This window comes from Lolium perenne, chromosome 3 (genome assembly GCF_019359855.2).
Source record: "Lolium perenne isolate Kyuss_39 chromosome 3, Kyuss_2.0, whole genome shotgun sequence".
Taxonomy (NCBI): domain Eukaryota; kingdom Viridiplantae; phylum Streptophyta; class Magnoliopsida; order Poales; family Poaceae; genus Lolium; species Lolium perenne.
Window position 1 is genome coordinate 186494500 of NC_067246.2, and position 20588 is coordinate 186515087.

General features: G+C 44.5%; 1 protein-coding gene and 1 long non-coding RNA gene across 2 annotated transcripts in view; one reads left to right on the top strand and one right to left on the bottom strand.

The window, feature by feature from the left end:
* LOC127342852 (uncharacterized) overlaps positions 1 to 2173 on the top strand; it is a 71334-nt gene extending 69161 nt beyond the window's left edge. The window contains exon 6 of the long non-coding RNA XR_011755629.1: positions 1910 to 2173. This is a non-coding gene — a long non-coding RNA (uncharacterized lncRNA). The remainder of the gene's footprint in view (positions 1 to 1909) is intronic.
* Positions 2174 to 2316: 143 nt separating this feature from the next.
* Positions 2317 to 3564, bottom strand: LOC127342848 (probable calcium-binding protein CML14). Its single transcript, XM_051368868.2, has one exon. It carries the CDS (start codon positions 3408 to 3410, stop codon positions 2574 to 2576), a length of 837 nt encoding a protein of 278 aa, XP_051224828.1. The 5' UTR covers positions 3411 to 3564; the 3' UTR covers positions 2317 to 2573.
* Between the last annotated feature and the right edge of the window lie 17024 nt (positions 3565 to 20588).

Below are 20588 nucleotides of genomic sequence, written 5' to 3' on the forward strand. Positions count from 1 at the left end.
TCATGGCGGCGGGGGTGGTGTTGGTGGCGGCGGTGGACGTGGCGGCGATGGGGTCGACGGGGGGGCTATTGGAGCCCATGAGACCTAGGCAATCTGATACCAAAGTGGTAGGGGCTAGGGTTCTACCGGGTCTAGGACGGAGGTTGTAAGGGTGGAAGTGAGGGCGGAGAGGTTGGAGAGCTCGGCGCCGGCGGCTGGGCGCCGTCGCGGAGGAAGGAGGCGGCGGCTAGGGTTGGTGCGGCGGGCGCAGGGGTCTCCCGTCTCCCTTCAGGAGACGAGGCAGTAATGATACTGAATTATTGTCTGATTAATCTCGAAGGGATACAAGTGTTTATATAGGAGGACGGCCTCCTCGAAACCCTAATTTACTTGGGCTAAGCCCCTAATTTACTTGGGCTAAGCCCACAACTAGTCACTAGTGGGCTTCCTGTGTGTATAGGTCAAACCGACCATAACAGAGAACCACATAGAAACCGGTTTCTTCTATTCTTTTTGCCTTCGGAAAATTTGTCTTGTTTGATATATTGAGTTGTGAAATGTCTATAGCACCCTTAAATTTTATGTGTGATCTAAATAATCGATAATACCACTTGTATGCTAGTTTTGAGTACATAATGAGATAGAAATGAATAAAGAAGATACAAATCCATGTTGAAAGCAAATAACATAGGGTCGTCACAATACAAATCCATGTTCATAGCAAATAACATAGGGAGATCCCAATATCACATAGCACTGAAATTGTATCGTTTACTAGGAATGAACATTTATCCTTCTCTAGAAATCAACCTAACACTCAAATTTAAATCAAGACAACATCACATAGCTCTGAAATGAAAATCAACAAAATCAGAACCTAACACTGAAATTTATATCATCCTGCTACTGTGGCAGGGAGGAATACATGGGGAGGATAGGCTCGCGGTCGCCGGTTGGGGGTTAGGGTCACATATGGGGCGGTGGGCGGCGGTCCTTGGAGTTAGTCGTGGGTGGCGTATGACGCCATCGTTGGGGCGATGAACGAGGTATTGGGTGGGTCGGAAGTTGTCGGTCGCGGGTGGATGATGTGGAGGGTGTCCATTGGTGGCAAGCTGGGGGCGGGTTTAGCGGACGCGGCGGGGGGAACCCTAGCTAGGACTCGATGCGGGCGAGCGTGGACTCAGCCGAAAAATTGCCCTTTTCTCCAACTTATTCTATGCAGTGGCAATCTTTTGTAAGCACTAGCAACAACATGGGCAGTTGTGGATACCGTTTTGGTCCATATAGGGATAGTAATAGCCCCTTGTGGCTCCAGGATAGGAGGAAGGAATATATTGGATAAGAGATGAACTAGGCTTAGGCCTCTCCCAAGTGGGAATCAAGACCTCTCTTTTAACTACCACTAATTGTGTGGTATCAATGACCTCTCTATGTGATTGATCTCTCCCGGCCTGGTTTGATTCTAGTGGTTGCGACGCGTCTCCCTTAGGATTCTACTGAGCCTCCACTCTCTCGCTCGAGTGATTCTATCGATCTCATACCAGTGTCTCCCTCAGGGAGTTCTACCGCATGTCTCTCCCTTGAACGATTCTATTGGAGCGGTGGTTTGTGTCGTCGAGAGCAAACTAGAACTATAGTAGCTTTTGTGGTGTGGGTTCATCGTGTTTTTCTTGTCTGGCCCTTCCCCCATGTTTCCCTCCGCCAGTCTAGGTCAATTCGTGAATATCGGGCCACCCAAGGAGCTAACCCCCTTATCCCCTACGTATAGTTTATTTTGCTTTTTCTATTGCAAGTTTTTGTCTTAAAATCTGCACTAGAACAAACAAAATGAACTATAAGTTTTAGGTGTGATTCCACTTAAAATTGGGTTGCATTTTGCTCCCTTTTATTCAAGTAGGTATGGTGGGTTGCTTATATATAATCTTTCCAGGAATAAGAAAGTTGAAAGAGACCGGGTAGCTCACACGGCTTTTTCATTGTGAGGAATGTGATTATCTAACCCTAGTGGTTTCTTGGTTGGTTACACGACGACGTATCCGACCATTGAGCCATCGGATGATTCTCAGTTTGATGGACTATTTCACTAGGTGGTTATACTTAATGCTTCGGACATTTTGATGATATAAGAGAAATTCCCCATTTATGTTTTACATATCGGTTATTTCATACACACCAATTTTGGGTCCAAATACCAGAGATTGGTGCCAGTTTTTTCTTCAGATAGCCATGTAAATGTTTGCATGGATTTCTGACTGGGGAAAAAAGATTATATGCTATACTGAAGAACACGGTGATTCCAGTTCAAAAATCAAAGTTGGGAGAACACAGCAAATCATATGGATCAACGCGATCGAGCAATTCATATTCCTATTTTGTCAGCAAAATTTATTATGTTTTCTGGATAGAGACAATTCCAAATCAAATGTTCACTACTAGAGTATATCATATTTACAATGAGATAAATAATACAGCCAATTCAATTCAATTACGTGCATAGCAAAGCCGAAGGGTGAAAAGAAGGGGAAATGAGCTAATTTACAGGCGGAGAAGAATTCCTCGAGGCTCTAAGCGGAGGTGTAAGCGTCGGAATCCCTTCACAAGGCGGCGAGGCCAAGAAACTCGACGGCGGACTTGGCCATGATGGCGGTGAATTCCTCGAAGCTGATGGAGCCGTCGCCGTCGGTGTCGGCCTCGCGCATCATGTCGGTGAGCTCGGCGTAGCAAATGGGGTGGCCCATGCGCGCCATGGAGCGCGCTAGCTCGGCGGCGGAGATGTACCCGTTGCCGTCGCGATCGAAGGCGCGGAAGGCCTCGGCGAGCTGCTCGTGGTCGACGGCGACGGAGGGGCGGCAGGGCCCGAGGAGCAGCTGCGAGAGGGAGGAGGTGAGCTCCTCGAACTCGACGGTTCCGTTGCCGTCGATGTCCATGGATGCGATGAGGGTGTGGATCTCGTCCCCCGCGGCGGGGCGGAGGCCGAGCGAGCGGAGCAGCGCGGCAATCTCGAGCATGGTGAGGCTTCCGTCGCCGTCGAGGTCGAAGCGGAGGAAGAGCTCGCGGAGCTGCCGCAGCTGCTCGTCCCGGAGCCGCGTCCGCCCGGCCTCGGTGGGCGGGGGCGGGGGCGGGCTAGGGGGCTCCTTGGCACCGGCGGAGGGAACGGACATGGATGCCGAGCGTCTGGCGCGCGCCGCGGTCGTCGCCGTCGCCGTCGCCGTCGCCGCCGCGTGGCCCCTGATGGTTGTTTGTTGGGCGCGTGCGCTTGGGCTTGTTTCTCGGACGTGGTCTTCGGGGGCGGGGCGGTGGCTCTGCATGTTTGCGTTGCGTGGCGTGGCCACCAGATCTTTCCGTCGGAGCCTCGTTTTGATGGCGAGGCCCTGGCGTCGCAGCTCTTTCCATTTGCCTATCTCGTTTCGTTGCCTGCAGCCCCAACTCATCAAGAATAGGGATGTAGTAAATGGTATAGACCGTGTCGGATTGCAGCTTCTATTGGCGTTCCATTTGTTTTCCCATTCATAATAGTTCTGCTATGTGTTGTAACGTATTTAGACGGGCTGTGTGCATCCTAACTATACAAGAGATGTGAAAATTTGGATTTCAAAAAAAAGATGTGAAAATTGACTATTTTCTGATGTTTTTTCAATGTATCGTAATGGAATGAGCGTTATATAATGTCACATATGTTGTAGTGAGTCTATAAATAAACATAGAGATAGGTTAGCATGTAGCACGTGTTGTCTGATCCGGGCCTTGAAAATCGGTTGTTAGTCGCGCCGTCGGATCATGATCTAACGTCTAGAAACAGTGACAAGAAATGTTTTGCATTTTAGCCCCTTAGTTTTTATGAAATCAACCCACAATCCCAACTCCTTCAGTTAAACCGAAGGGATACATCTCGTTGTCCCTGACCATCCTGATATTTATGTAACAATACCATCATGGTGATTTGCAAATACACATGGTGTTGCAACAAAAAAAAGTCTCACCCGTGTACAAAAAATACACTACTACAAAAAAAATGTAGCAACATTTTAAAAACTAATATTCCAAAAAAGGGGGGTTAAACAACAATATTTTAGCCACAGGTTCATTTACAACAAAAGGCAACCTGTTACACGAAAAAAACATGTGTTTGTTGCAATGAGAAGGATGTTAAGAACAATGTTTTGATATAGATTGATTGACAACAAAATTACCAACTATTTTAACAAAAATAAAAACTATTACAAAAATAATCATGTATTTCCAGAATTTAAAATAAGCACGTAAACATCGTTGAATAATCCGAGAAAACTCACTTGAAGAAAACCTTTGTAATATCTATCATACGTTTTTTCCAAGAAAACTATGAGTTTGTTATATTTTGCTAATAACTGATGCAACATCAAATAAACTTGGGGAATTTAAACTTGTGGCAAATGGCTAGATAAACATTAGAACATGTCACATGTGCTTTCGCTAAAACAAATACACGTTTGTTACTAAATTAACTAACCTATGAAACATCAACTTGTCCATGGAGAGACTATCTCTCTGAGTTGGCGCCGCTGGCCACGAATCCGGCTCGCCGAGGGCTATTGGTGTTGGAGAAGGTGACCTTGGGCCCGCTAATTTCACATGTGTTTGGACTCGGGATTGTAGGAGACCTTTGATTTGAAACATCCATGGTCATCTCCGTTGTAGAGCTTGACCTCTGAGCGTTCTGGATGGAGCAAGAGAAGAAGAAATAGCGGGGCGAGCGAGACAACGCGGGAGGGCACGGCGGAGCACCAGATGATGGCCTACAAGAACACAACACCATCAGAGCTTAAATTTGTGGAAGTATTCTCCCAATTTGTATATCGAACCCAATGAGGACAAAGAAGAGAAGTATTATTGTTGGTGTTTCGGTCGCACCCAAGGGGTCACGGTGCCTTCAGTGAATTGACTGCAAGTGTGAAGGTGTAGATGGTGAGTAGAAAGTGACTGAGCCTAAATAAAAATTAAATAATAATGAAAACAAAGTAACCGATTGTATTTGGAGTTTCTTGTAGATGAATGGTTAGGCGCGAAGAGTTTCAGTTCGTGGTGACAGTGAGTGTGCCAAATGGATGAATATGTGAATGTATTTTGGATGTAAAAGTGATTATGAAAATTAGGATACAAGTAGGGGAGCAATCCTTGAGTCATCTATCTCCTCCATCTCTATTCATGGTATGCTTGCGTGGTACGGTCGGGATGAGAGAGAGAAATGTTTTCCATTTCTAGAAAGACCCGAGCCGAGGTTGGAACGATTCTTGATTTACTTGTTGGTTCATGTAGTTCCTACACGCTTGGTAGTTTTAAGTGCTACGTAACTAGGATGGTTTAGTTTCTAACATTTGTTGAGAAACTCAATTCGGTTCCCGGGTGCGTATGACCCCTCTACCATGAAAACATATTTTCAAAGTGTTAAAAAATGTTGACAATTTTTTTTACATAGACATCACCATAATATATGTATGTTCGTCAAGTTTCACGAAAAAATGATGTTTTTTGTAGTCTACGTGAAAAAGAGAAAATTTATCTTATGACAAGTCTTTAGTTTCACCGAATTTTGTCCTTTTTACACACGCCACACGACAAGCCGATTTTTTATTAAACGACTTTGTGAGCGCGTAGCACATGAATATGTACGATTTTTGTTTCAATTTTTTTGACATTTCAAAATATGTCTAACATGTATTTTAAAATAAAGGAAGCATACGCTCCCATGTGCCAAAACATCACTCCCAACGTCTTTTAGATAAGTATATTATATGATGAAAGGGTGGGTATTCTAGTGTTTAAAATGATCCAAAGCAATCTGGTGGGAGAACGACCAACTAGAGATGAAGCAAGGAGAGAACGGGCCGTCGGTCCGTTGGTTAGCTCTGCGGGAGCGCAGGCTGCTGGACAGCGTTCGAGTCCTGGTACTCACGTTGTGCACTCACGGAGTTTCTTCTATAAAAAAGCCAAACGGGTGTTAGTGCCTGGATTGGTCTCAGTTTTTTTAGAGATGAAGCAAGGAGGAGTTGTTCCAGTAGTTCAACATACCCACCGCAATAAGAGGGAGCTGCCCCGGTAGTTCGTTCCACTATCTTGGATAGTTAGATAAGATATTATAGACAGTTGCTCCATCCACTGCAAAAGCATAGTACTGTGCCATGGCACACTAGTAGATAAATTGCATAGCCCTATTGGTGACTTCTTCATCGTGGGTTTCATTTGAATAAACCCAACGCTATTCATCTTTGTTAAATCCGGTCTTTCATGTTAGAGTTTTATTTTCAGCCCGTGTTTGTCGAAAACTTCTTGATGACACTAGCATCATGAATCTAAACAGATTTTAGCTGGATTTTTCCTAAATTTGTAATAATTATTTAGAGCTCAAGGGAGTACTCCTAGGGTCATAACTCAAATGGACACGCTTTGATGAGGACATCCCATCTATTGATGCAACCGCTGTACCTACAGCCACACAAATATAAGGACCAATTACACGAGCTCGTGCCAAGCAACTTAACTATCAGGTACTTTCGTTTCTTGGAGCTATTCCTCATATATATGAGAATATGATGCTGCCTAAATCAGATGTGTTTGTTACTCTTAGGAATGATGGTCCTAACATGGATGAGAAGGACAAGCATTGGAGCATGATCACACATGAAGGAGATGGCAGCAAACATGTGAGGATTCAAGAGGACGCCCCAAGTGGAGATTTCAGAACATTAAAGCCAACATAATGAAGCAACGGTGCTTGGACGAATTCTACAAGTTTCCCCATCATAAAATTCGTCCCAGAGTTATTTATGGTGTTGTGTCACCTTATTTAATGGGCCAGACCCATGTATTTTCGGATTAGGTATTTTAGGGGATTTTAAGAGGCCATATAAGTGGAGGAAGTCCCATTTAGGTGTGTTTTTGGCCAACCCTAGCTGGTTGGACGAAAATCCCTTCACTTCCCCCATATATATCCCTATGTAGCCATCATTAGAACTTGGATTTTGATTAGATTAAAAGTTAGCCAATTGCTATAACTTCGTGTACTTCTTTTGAGGCCAACGCCCAGAAGAAGACCGACTATTCGGAATCCCACAATTATCAATCAAACTTTCATCTCTATTCGCAATATTCTGATTGCATCTTTAGTTCTTACTTGTTCTCGATTTCAGGTAGGAATTAAGACCTTCTGGTCACGCTGATCGTGCTCCCGCAAGATCAGTAACTCCCGGAGATTATCCTAGCGATTGCATTGGCGCACGAGCTTTGCACGTGTAGTCGGACCGTCAAGCACGAACTCCACCAACAAATCGATCTATCTTCATCTCATCGAAAGATCGGACACCTTTGCCCTATCAAGTGGTATCAGATTTCAGGTTGCTCGGTGAGATTTTACAGTTTTTCTAGCGTAGATTGCATTGCCTTCATACCTAAAACCCACGAAAAAGCCAAAAATATATTAGGTTTAGATCATCCGTCCCATAGCCCCTGCCAAGCCATTGCATGATCTTTTCAGTTTTTTGCTTTTTGAGTCTTTGTCTGCAATCGTCGTGTCGCGTGTTGGTCTTAGCGCCTAGAGTTGTTATAGTTTCGAGTTCTGGTCATAGTAGTCGCATCGCCGCCGCACCATCTCCGCTTGCAGTCCTCGCCATATCACCACCACCATATACTTCCGCTACTTCTGCCATCAACTCCTTGCTGTGCCTCTTTGGTTCCCATCATAGTAGGGTCTTTCTTGATCTTCGTTTCTGAGTTTTTTCGGGTTTTAGACCTGTTTTCTTGGTCAATTTCGTGTTTTCCATCGGAATCCTGATAGCAGTCTAGCTGGAAAAAAAATTGGGCGCCCGACCATAGAGACCTCTGTGGTCTAGCGCCAAGGTAGATTCCGCGAAAAAAAAATTCTAGTTGCCTAACCATAGAGACCTCTGTGGTCTAGCGCCAAGGTAGATTCCGGGCAAAAAAAAATTCTGGTTGCCCGACCATAGAGACCTCTGCCCTCAAGCGCCAGGGTTGAGTCAAAAAAAAAACTGGGCGCCTTACCTTAGGTGCCTCTATCCTCCAGCGCCAGTTTCGCTGCCTCTTGCATTTTGTGCCGCGTCGTGGCCTCGTTGGTGATTTAGCCTCGCGTCTCTAATACGATCTAGCCTAGGACCAGCACAGTACCTTCGTTGAGTGTTTACTCAATTTGCATCGCTGATTTGATTATTGTGCCACCATATCACTATACTTTGCCTTCCCAAAGCTCCACAGATTTCTCCACGTGCTTTGTGTCGACACCTGGTAATCGCTTTGTGCAATTTCGGGGAGAAGCTGATCATTGTTGGTTGCCGTATCACCTTCCTCCTGTTTGGTAAGAACTTGTAAGAGCTTTGTATTTTGCTTGACGAATTGCACGTGCACCACCATATTCCGTAGTTTGTATGCATATACATTTGTGCTTTTTGTGTACTAATCATGACAAGACCTACACCGGGAGCTGTTGACCCAGCAAAGATGATGACTGAGGAGTTGCATGCTCACTTCACCCAACTTTTGGGCGGGCATGCACGTGACGTGGATGTGCGCATTGGTGATGTGGACGCCAAACTCACCGACGCGTTGGACAAGCTGGATGGCCTCAAGACAGCTTTCAACTCCAAGCTCGACGCCAAGTTTCAGGAGCTCTTGACTCAGTTGCGACAACGTGCGACGACGCGCGCGCCGCGTTCCTCGTGCGGATGTGCCTGCGGGTACCGCTCCTGCTGCAGCAGTCGCACATGACACGCCTTCTGATGAAGGATACGAAGACTATGAAGGGTACACGGACGAGCGGGTAGATGAGAACATACTGGACAGCGAGGAAGTCGAAGAACCTGCACCGGGTCATCCACGACAACTGAACCGTTACGCTCGCCCACCTCCGCGCCCGGTACGTGATGATGATCATGTTGCTAAACTGAAACTAAATATTCCGCCATTTGATGGTAGATATAATCCTGATGCATAACTTACATGGGAATTGGAGGTAGAACAACGCTTTGCATATTTAAAATACCCTGATCACTTGTGTGTTAGTGCTGCTACTTGTGAGTTCAAAGATTTTGCTTCTATTTGGTGGTCTGAATATTGTAGAGCAGATCCGGCAAATGTTCCTACTACTTGGGTTGGTTTAAAACTTGCTATGCGTACTCGTTTTGTTCCTCCACATTATTTCAAACTGGCATGATTTGCTGAAAAAATTGTCTCGCTTAGAACAAGGAAAAAATTCTATAGAAGACTATTATCAAGAATTGCAAACTGGCATGATTCGCTGTGGTATTATAGAGGATAATGAGGCTATGCCTGCACGTTTCTTTGGTGGTTTGAATAAAGAGATTCAGCATATTTTAGATTATAAGGAGTACAACACTATTACTCGTTTGTTTCATCTTGCTTGCAAAGCTGAACGTGAAGTGCAGGATCGTCAACCACCATGGAGAAGAGCTAATGTTTCTGCAGGTCGTACATCATCGTGGTCTCCGCGACCATCAACACCACCATCTCGTGGGGCTGCACCAGCGCCTACTACCTCCAAGTACACCGCGCCTGCATCACGAGCACCATCGGCTGCTACTCCCCCACCATCTGCTGGTCCTCCTCGGAGTTCATCTTCGATGGCCTCCACGGGGAAGACGCGCGACATTCAATGTCGCAAATGCTTGGAATTTGGACACAAAGAGAGAGAATGCAGAACCAAGCGGGTGATGTTGGTGCGTGAAGATGGAGCATATGATTCTGCAAGTGACTTTGATGACGATACAATGACCCTTATTGTTGCACGTGATGGTGCCAATTCTTATTCTGAGAGAGAGATAGAGGTAATGGAAGCTGACACTGCTGATCAGTACAGGAGCTTAGTTGCACAGCGTGTGTTGAGCATGCAATTGAGCAAATCTAAGCATGATCAACGCCACAATCTGTTTCATACAAGAGGCATTGTAAAAGAGCGAGCTATAAGGATCATCATTGATGGAGGGAGCTACAACACTCTGGCTAGCGTTGACATGGTGGAGAAGCTTTCTCTACCTACGAGACAGCGCACACATCCATATTATATTCAATGGTTTGAGAGCTCTCGGAAGCTCAAGGTAACAAGAACTACACGTGTGCATTTTACTATTGGTACATATTCTGATTTTGTTGATTGTGATGTTGTACCTATGCAAGCTTATTCTTTGTTACTTGGTAGACCTTGGCAATTTGATAGAGAATCTGTTCATAATGGTAGAACTAATCAGTATTCTCTTATGCATGATGGAAAGAAAATTGGTCTCAAACATATGACTCATGAACAAATAGTAAAAGATGATCTTGCTAGAGCTAGTAGAGTAAAAAACGAGGAGAAACATAAGAGTGAAAATCAGATTGTTGCTGTAGATTTTGTGCCACATAAGACTAATACTAAATCTGATTCAAACCATGCTACTGAAATTCGTTTGAAAAATCCTTGTTTGCTGGCTAGCAAATCTAATATTGCTGAACTTGATGTGAACACTACTCAATGCTATGCTATTATTTGCAAAGAAGTTCTGTTTTTATTTGAGGATATGCCTCCTTCTTTGCTACCCGCGGTTGCTAACCTTTTGCAGGAATTCATTGATGTGTTCCCACAAGATGTTCCACCTGGACTACCACCTATTTGTGGTATAGAACACCAGATTGACTTGATTCCAGGAGCTTCACTGCCAAACCGTGTGCCATATCATACCAATCTTGAAGAGACCAAAGAGATTCAGCGAAAAATTCAGGTTCTCCAAGATAAAGGTTAGATTCGTGAGTCTCTTAGTCCATGTGCTGTTCTGTAACATCCCAAAAATTTCAATCAATGAGAATGGTGGTTTCCCAAAATTCAAATTTAGAAACCAACAAAAACTTTTTAATAATACGAGTGCTATGCATAGAACTCCTTTTGAATTATTAGGTTAGTGTGCTATTGCCATGATACTTGTTTGAGTGTTGAACAATGATGATAAAACCATCACACATGATCCCTTGATCAATAATGAAGAAATAAAAGGAAATAGAAAGATTACTATTTCAACACATGCATGTGCTTATGGCCAAAATACAAATCTTTGATCTAGGCCAAGTTAGCTTATGTCAATGTTTGTGAAATGTTAATAAACACTAAATAGCACTTTGTGAATCAAAGAAACTCAATTCAAATCAAATTTGAATTCAAATGGAGCTCACATACACTAATGGCAAAATCTGCCAACTTTAACCTGACACCCACTTTGAGCCCTGTTATTTAGAAATTTCTAAACTACACAATGCCAACTCTTTGCACCTCATCCAAGACAACATCAAAGTGAACAACTTTTCTCAAGAACACCTCTGCAAACTATTCATGGATTCAAAGATATGATCAAGCAAAGTGAGGACTTTGAAACAGATTTAAGATCATATGCATTTTGTGATTTTGCAAATCAACTCAAATTTGACCACCACCACCATCAGTAGACTTCAAATAATATATGATTGCAACCCACCAAAATTCATTCGAAAAATCGAAAATAACTTTCTTGCTGCCATTTCATCAAACACTTGGTGGGCACTGATCTGCCAACCCTAGACATTGCAAAACCCAGTGGTTCCTTTCCTCTCTCATCAACCCTAGGTCATCCTCTGTACCTCTCTGACCTCTCTGCACCTGGCCAAGCACAATAGACAAGAAATGGTACCCTTGCTCATCACAAATATTGACCAAATCATCCATGTCGTGGCATGGCATGGACACGCACATGCTCCCTCTCTCTCTGGACCTTACCAGCGTGCACCACCCTGTCCAACGTGTTCCCCTCACTCTCCTGATCATGCCAGATGACACGCGTACAGCACGCGACCATTGGGAACCCCAAGTGGAAGGTGTGATGCGTACAACAGTAAGCTTCCCTCAGTAAGAAACCAATGTTTATCGAACCAGTAGGAGTCAAGAAGCACGTTGAAGGTTGATGGCGGCGAGATGTAGTGCGGCGCAACACCAGGGATTCCGGTGCCAACGTGGAACCTGCACAACACAACCAAATTACTTTGCCCCAACGTGACAGTGAGGTTGTCAATCTCACCGGCTTGCTGTAACAAAGGATTAGATGTATAGTGTGGATGATGATTGTTTGCAGAAAATAGTAGAACAAGTATTGCAGTAGATTGTATCAGATTAAAAGAATGGACCGGGGTCCACAGTTCACTAGTGGTGTCTCTCCCATAAGAATAAGCATGTTGGGTGAACAAATTACAGTTGGGCAATTGACAAAAAAAGAGGGCATGACCATGCACATACATGATATGATGAATATTGTGAGATTTAATTGGGCATTACGACAAAGTACATAGACCGCTATCCAACATGCATCTATGCCTAAAAAGTCCACCTTCAGGTTATCATCCGAACCCCTTCCAGTATTAAGTTGAAAACAACAGACAATTGCATTAAGTATGGTGCGTAATGTAATCAACAACTACATCCTTAGACATAGCATCGATGTTTTATCCCTAGTGGCAACAGCACATCCACAACCTTAGAACTTTCTGTCACTGTCCCAGATTTAATGGAGGCATAAACCCACTATCGAGCATAAATACTCCCTCTTGAAGTTACAAGCAAAAACTTGGCCAGAGCCTCTACTAATAACGGAGAGCATGCAAGATCATAAACAACACATAGATAATAGATTGATAATCAACATAGCATAGTATTCTCTATCCATCGGATCCCAACAAACACAACATATAGCATTACAGATAGATGATCTTGATCATGTTAGGAAGCTCACAAGACCCGACAATGAAGCACAATTAGGAGAAGACGACCATCTAGCTACTGCTATGGACCCATAGTCCAGGGGTGAACTACTCACTCATCACTCCGGAGGCGACCATGGCGGTGAAGAGTCCTCCGGGAGATGATTCCCCTCTTCGGCAGGGTGCCGGAGGCGATCTCCTGAATCCCCCGAGATGGGATTGGCGGCGGCGGCGTCTCTGGAAGGTTTTCCGTATCGTGGCTCTCGGTACTGGGGGTTTCGCGACGAAGGCTTTAAGTAGGCGGAGGAGATAGGTCAGGGGGCCTGATAGGGGGGCCACACACTAGGGCGGCGCGGGCCCCCCTTGGCCGCGCCGCCTTAGCGTGTCGGCGCCCCGTGGCCCCACTTCGTCTCTCCCTCGGACTTCTGGAAGCTTCGTGCAAAAATAGGCCCCTGGGCGTTGATTTCGTCCAATTCCGAGAATATTTCCTTACTAGGATTTCTGAAACCAAAAACAACAGAAAACAGCAATTAGCTCTTCGGCATCTCGTTAATAGGTTAGTGCCGGAAAATGCATAAATATGACATAAAGTATGCATAAAACATGTAGATATCATCAATAATGTGGCATGGAACATAAGAAATTATCGATACGTCGGAGACGTATCAGCATCCCCAAGCTTAGTTCCTGCTCGTCTCGAGTAGGTAAACGATAACAAAGATAATTTCTGGAGTGACATGCCATCATAACCTTGATCATACTATTGTAAGCACATGTAATGAATGCAGAGATCAAAACAATGGTAATGACATGAGTAAACAAATGAATCATATAGCAAAGACTTTTCATGAATAGTACTTTCAAGACAAGCATCAATAAGTCTTGCATAAGAGTTAACTCATAAAGCAATAATTCAAAGTAAAGGTATTGAAGCAACACAAAGGAAGATTAAGTTTCAGCGGTTGCTTTCAACTTATAACATGTATATCTCATGGATATTGTCAATGTAAAGTAATATAACAAGTGCAATATGCAAGTATGTAGGAATCAATGCACAGTTCACACAAGTGTTTGCTTCCTGAGGTGGAGAGAAATAGGTGAACTGACTCAACAATAAAGTAAAAGAAAGGGCCCTTCGCAGAGGGAAGCATTGATTGCTATATTTGTGCTAGAGCTTTGATTTTGAAAACATATGGAGAGCATAAAAGTAAAAAATTTAGAGGTGTTTGTTGTTGTCAACGAATGGTAGTGGGCACTCTAACCCCCTTGCCAGACAAACCTTCAAAGAGCGGCTCCCATTTTATTTTTATTTTTGGGTGGCACTCCTTCCAACCTTTTTTTCACAAACCATGGCTAACCGAATCCTCGGGTGCCTGCCAACAATCTCATACCATGAAGGAGTGCCTTTTTATTTTAGTTTCATTATGATGACACTCCTCCCCACCTTTGGTTTCTCAAGCCATGGCTAACCGAATCCTTCGGGTGCCGTCCAACAATCACATACCATGGAGGAGTGTCTATTTTGGTTAATTAATTTGGGACTGGGAATCCCATTGCCAGCTCTTTTTGCAAAATTATTGGATAAGCGGATGAAGCCACTAGTCCATTGGTGAAAGTTGCCCAACAAGATTGAAAGATAAACACCACATACTTCCTCATGAGCTATAAAACATTGACACAAATCAGAGATGATAAATTTTGAATTGTTTAAAGGTAGCACTCAAGCAATTTACTTTGGAATGGCGGAGAAATACCATGTAGTAGGTAGGTATGGTGGACACAAATGGCATAGTGGTTGGCTCAAGGATTTTGGATGCATGAGAAGTATTCCCTCTCGATACAAGGTTTAGGCTAGCAAGGATATTTGAAACAAACACAAGGATGAACCGGTACAGCAAAACTCACATAAAAGACATATTGTAAACATTATAAGACTCTACACCGTCTTCCTTGTTGTTCAAACTCTTTCTAGAAATTATCTAGACCTTAGAGAGACCAATTATGCAAACCAAATTTTAGCACGCTCTATGTATTTCTTCATTAATAGGTGCAATGTATATGATGCAAGAGCTTAAACATGAGCACAACAATTGCCAAGTATCACATTATCCAAGACATTTTACCAATTACTACATGTAGCATTTCCCGTTTCCAACCATATAACAATTTAACGAAGAAGATTCAACCTTCGCCATGAATACTATGAGTAAAGCCTAAGGACATATTTGTCCATATGCAACAGCGGAGTGTGTTTCTCTCCCACACAATGAATGCTAGGATCCATTTTATTCAAACAAAATAAAAACAAAAACAAACAGACGCTCCAAGCAAAGTACATAAGATGTGATGGAATAAAACTATAGTATTCTCTATCCATCGGATCCCAACAAACACAACATATAGCATTATAGATAGATGATCTTGATCATGTTAGGTAGCTCACAAGACCCGACAATGAAGCACAATTAGGAGAAGACGACCATCTAGCTACTGCTATGGACCCATAGTCCAGGGGTGAACTACTCACTCATCACTCCGGAGGCGACCATGGCGGTGAAGAGTCCTCCGGGAGATGATTCCCCTCTCCGACAGGGTGCCGGAGGCGATCTCCTGAATCCCCCGAGATGGGATTGGCGGCGGCGGCGTCTCTGGAAGGTTTTCCGTACCGCGGCTCTCGGTACTGGGGGTTTCGCGACGAAGGCTTTAAGTAGGTGGAGGAGATAGGTCAGGGGCCTGACAGGGGGGCCACACACTAGGGCGGCGCGGGCCCCCCCTTGGCCGTGCCGCCTTAGCGTGTCGGCGCCCCGTGGCCCCACTTCGACTCTCCCTCGGACTTCTGGAAGCTTCGTGCAAAAATAGGCCCCTGGGCGTTGATTTCGTCCAATTCCGAGAGTATTTCCTTACTAGGATTTCTGAAAGCAAAAAACAGCAGAAAACATCAACTGGCTCTTCGGCATCTCGTTAATAGGTTAGTGCCGGAAAATGCATAAATATGACATAAAGTATGCATAAAACATGTAGATATCATCAATAATGTGGCATGGAACATAAGAAATTATCGATACGTCGGAGACGTATCACCAGACACCAGGATCGACACGCCGGTGCACCACACACGCCAGGACATGCACACCCAGAGACACCCACGCATGCCAGAGCGCTCATGGTGAGCATCACAGACGCGCACGGCCACGACGTCGCCTGGCCAGCTACGTTGACCCCCGCACCTCCTCTCTGCGCCACCAACTCCGCAACGTCACCCGCCACCGTTTGGACAAGCCCATTGGCCCGCGGGAACCCCGTACGCGATGACACCATCACCGACGTCTGCAGTACTGCGAGCTTCGGTCACGCGCTCGTCCTCGCCAGAGCCTCGTTTTCACCGCTGTCAAGCCCTACGTCCTCGCCGTGACGTCGCCGATCCAGGAGTGTCATCGCCAGTGCCTCCCTGCCCCTGTAGATGCATCGTCGCTGATGACCTCACTGCAGTACCTCGGCCTCGCCTCGCCGCTATAAAAGGAGGGCCTCCCTCCTCAATTCAAGCACACCACTCCTCTCCTCTCATCTCACTGAGCCTCCTCGACCTCTTTTCCCTCTCCAATCCTCACCGTAGCCATCCAATTTTATCGCCGGAGCCGTGGAAGTGCTGAGAAGCTCGCCAATGATTTCGGCCACCGTTGGAGACGCCACTGCTACCAGCTGCTTCCCCGTCATCGACAACCTCGCCGTAGCACGTCGCCGACCATCGCCGCGCCGCCGGTGAGCCTCCCACCCCCTAGCCTCGCCGTCAGTAGCCGCGCCTCTCGTTGCCGTCGACGATGAACTCAAGCCGTCGGATTCTCTTCTAATCTTGCGGCTCAGGATAGAACTTACCGCTTCACCCGTTAAGACCCACTGATGAGTGGCTCCCACTGTCAGGCGGCCCACGGCGTGCGAGACGCGTTAGCTTGGCTGGCCCGTTTACTTTTCCCTCTGCGCAGCCCACTTCTTTTCCCGCCAGCCCAATTAATTCAAATTGGATTTATCTGTTTAGTTCAAATTCAATACTGGTTCCATTTTCTAATTTGAATAGTTTCGAATCCACTGGGCCAAATTTGATTAATTTGGTATTGTTGGAAAGCTTATGAAAAGCTCTATCCAACCCCACTGGTCCCAACCTTATATTGTTTGTAGAATTAATGTGAGGAAAATAACAAGGCAGGGAATTTTGCAACTTCAAACATTTATTAAAAATCAACCAAAAATGATTTTTGATTGATTCCAACTTTGAAAAGCCACATTTCATATTGTCTATCAGAATATGTAAGAATATGAACTAGTTGTTTGTATGATCATGGGCTAGAGCAAAAGAATGACTATGTAGCTAATTCTAGCCCATTTAAACTTATCCAAAATGAATTCTCAAATAGTATGAGAGGTCTTCTCTCATTTAAATCATGGTCCTAAGCAATTCAAAATGGTGTGTTGACTTAGTCTATATCATCTCATATTGGATTACTTAGAGACATTAAATTGTTGTTAAAGTAAGAATCAAATGGTATGAGGTTAGTACCTCATTTAAATCATTTTTCCACAAATGATAGATATGAAGTGTTGCACTTGAGCAACATGATTTCATACCTTATTATTATTTGAGGAAATTAAATTGTAAAAAGATTCAATGAGAGGAAATTATTTCTCTCTTGCAAGTTTTCTTAACACACAAGCCAAACCCCCTTTTTTTGATTAAGGTTATGATGAATGAATAGCTTGTGTGAACCATATGGGTGCTTAGAATAGCCTTAAGACTTGTTTGGTGATTGTATACCTCGTATTCGATTTTAGACGCTAGTACCGAGGAGTATCAAGAGGAGGAGGAGGTCTACTTCCAAGGAGAAGAAGACCACTTTGATCAATACACCAACCAAGGCAAGCTAATATTCTTGCAAAGTGCAAAGCTCTACAAGAGCAAGGCATTACCCCAATTTACTTTATACTCAATGGTCCTATCCCAAGTTTTTACTTTACAAGCTTTTATGAAATTGATTTACCAAAGTTACTTTTGATTCATGATTCACTTGGTTAGTATTGGATTGGTACAAGAGCATCAAAGTTAGCCTAGAAGCAATGCAAACTACCTAGCACCCCTCATACTTAGTTGCTAGTGCTAAATTAAAAATGACTACTCTAGATGGGAACATGTGATTTTGAAATGACTTTGAAAACCTTGGAATGATGAGTTATTCCATTGAAATATTTTGAAGGTGAATGTGACTTGAATTGAATTGGTGAACTTGATAAAATCTGATGATTGAGTTGGATGCGATACCATTCCAATTCTTGAGTACCCCCACAATACCTGATTATGGGTAGGGCTTAACTGGAAGTTTATGTATCTTAGTATGGGTTCCCTCTAAACAAGCGTCATAGAGGTTATGCCGAGGCTGCCTCCGTTAAAAGTGAAATGACGTGAAATGAGGTGAATGTACGACCCAAGCCCTGTGCAGTTCCCGGGATAACAGTTGGCTATCACCGGGAGGCTGATACGCGTACAGCACGCGTCCGTTGGGAACCCCAAGAGGAAGGTGTGATGCGTACAGCGGCAAGTTTTCCCTTAGTAAGAAACCAAGGTTTATCGAACTAGTAGGAGCCAAGAAGCACGTTGAAGGTTGATAGCGGCGAGATGTAGTGCGGCGCAACACCAGGGATTCCGATGCCAACGTGGAACCTGCACAACACAACCAAAGTACTTTGCCCCAACGAAACAGTGAGGTTGTCAATCTCACCGGCTTGCTGTAACAAAGGATTAGATGTATAGTGTGGATGATGATTGTTTGCAGAGAACAGTAGAACAATTGCAGTAGATTTTATTTCAGATGTAAAGAATGGACCGGGGTCCACAGTTCACTAGAGGTGTCTCTCCCATAAGATAAATAGCATGTTGGGTGAACAAATTACAGTTGGGCAATTGACAAATAGAGAGGGCATGACCATGCACATACATGATATGATGAGTGATGACCCACAAGTATAGGGGATCGCAACAGTCTTCGAGGGAAGTAAAACCCAATTTATTGATTCGACACAAGGGGAGACAAAGAACACTTGGAAGCCTTAACAGCGGAGTTGTCAATTCAGCTGCACCTGGAAACAGACTTGCTCGCAAGAGTTTATCAGTAGTAACAGTTTTATAGCAGTAGCAGTAGTGAAATAACAGCAGCAGAGTAACAGAGACAGCAGTAGTGATTTTAGTAAACAGCAGGATTAAAATACTGTAGGCACGGGGACGGATGACGGGCGTTGCATGGATGAGAGAAACTCATGTAACAATCATAGCAGGGCATTTGCAGATAATAATAAAACGGTGTCCAAGTACAAAGCAATCAATAGGCATGTGTTCCATATATAGTCGTGCGTGCTCGCAATGAGAAACTTGCACAACATCTTTTGTCCTACCAGCCGGTGGCAGCCGGGCCTCAAGGGAAACTACTGGATATTAAGGTACTCCTTTTAATAAAGTACCGGAGCAAAGCATTAACACTCCGTGAACACATGTGATCCTCACATCGCTACCATCCCCTTCGGTTGTCCCAATTCTTGTCACTTCGGGGCCATTGGTTCCGGACAGCGACATGTGTATACAACTTATAGGTAAGACCATAAACAATGAATATCTTGATGAAGCAATAACATGTTCAGATCTGAGATCATGGCACTCGGGCCCTAGTGACAAGCATTAAGCATAACAAGTTGCAACAATATCATCAAAGTACCAATTACGGACACTAGGCACTATGCCCTAACAATCTTATGCTATTACATGACCAATCTCATCCAATCCCTACCATCCCCTTCGGCCTACAGCGGGGGAATTACTCACACATGGATGGGGGAAACATGGCTGGTTGATGTAGAGGCGTTGGCGGTGATGGCGGCGATGATCTCCTTCAATTCCCCGTCCCGGCGGAGTGCCAGAACGGAGACTTCTGGCTCCCGCGATGGAGTTTCGCGATGTGGCGGCGTTCTGGAGGGTTTCTGGCGACTTCGACTTCTCTCCGTGCGTTTTTAGGTCGAGGCCGATAAGTAGTCCGAAGGAGGGCGTCCGAGGCCAGCCGAGGGGGCCACACCACAGGGCCGCGCGGGCCCCCCTGGGCCGCGCCGCCCTATGGTGTGGGGCCCTCGGGCCTCCACCTCAATTGTCCTTCTGGCTCCGTTAGTTTCCTGGGAAAATAGGGCCTTCTGCATAAATTCCGAGGATTTTCCCGAAAGTTGGATTTCTGCACAAAAACGAGACACCAGAGCAGTTCTGCTGAAAACAGCGTTAGTCCGTGTTAGTTGCATCCAAAATACACAAATTAGAGGCAAAACAATAGCAAAAGTGTTCGGGAAAGTAGATACGTTTTGGACGTATCAACCCCCCCAAGCTTAGCTTATTGCTTGTCCTCAAGCAATTCAGTTAACAACTGAGCGATAAAAGAACTTTCACGAACATATTTGCTCATATGATGTATATATTCTCATGCTATGGCTAATACTTAAGCAATTTATAATGAGACATATGCAAATAAGATCATCTAACAGCTATGTCAATCATGGAGAGGTACCAACAATTAATAGTAAGCATCATGAATCATGTATATAAGCAGGATTGCAATGTTCATAAGAGAGTATGATAAAGTGGTATCTCGCTTGCCTGTATTTGATTGGCAAAACATAAATGCCCGGGCACCTCTGGAGTTCATAGAAAGACTAGAAGTAGTGATTGTCAAAAGATAAATGCATCAAAGTTATACCACAATCAATCATATTTTGAGACAAGCATATTATACTAAGAATGACAGTTGTGCTCTCAAGATAGTGCTCAAAGAAGTAAT

Bases quoted from the DNA above. Each gene is read 5' to 3' on its own strand.
- LOC127342848 (XM_051368868.2), bottom strand. From the start codon at position 3,410: ATGAGTTGGGGCTGCAGGCAACGAAACGAGATAGGCAAATGGAAAGAG.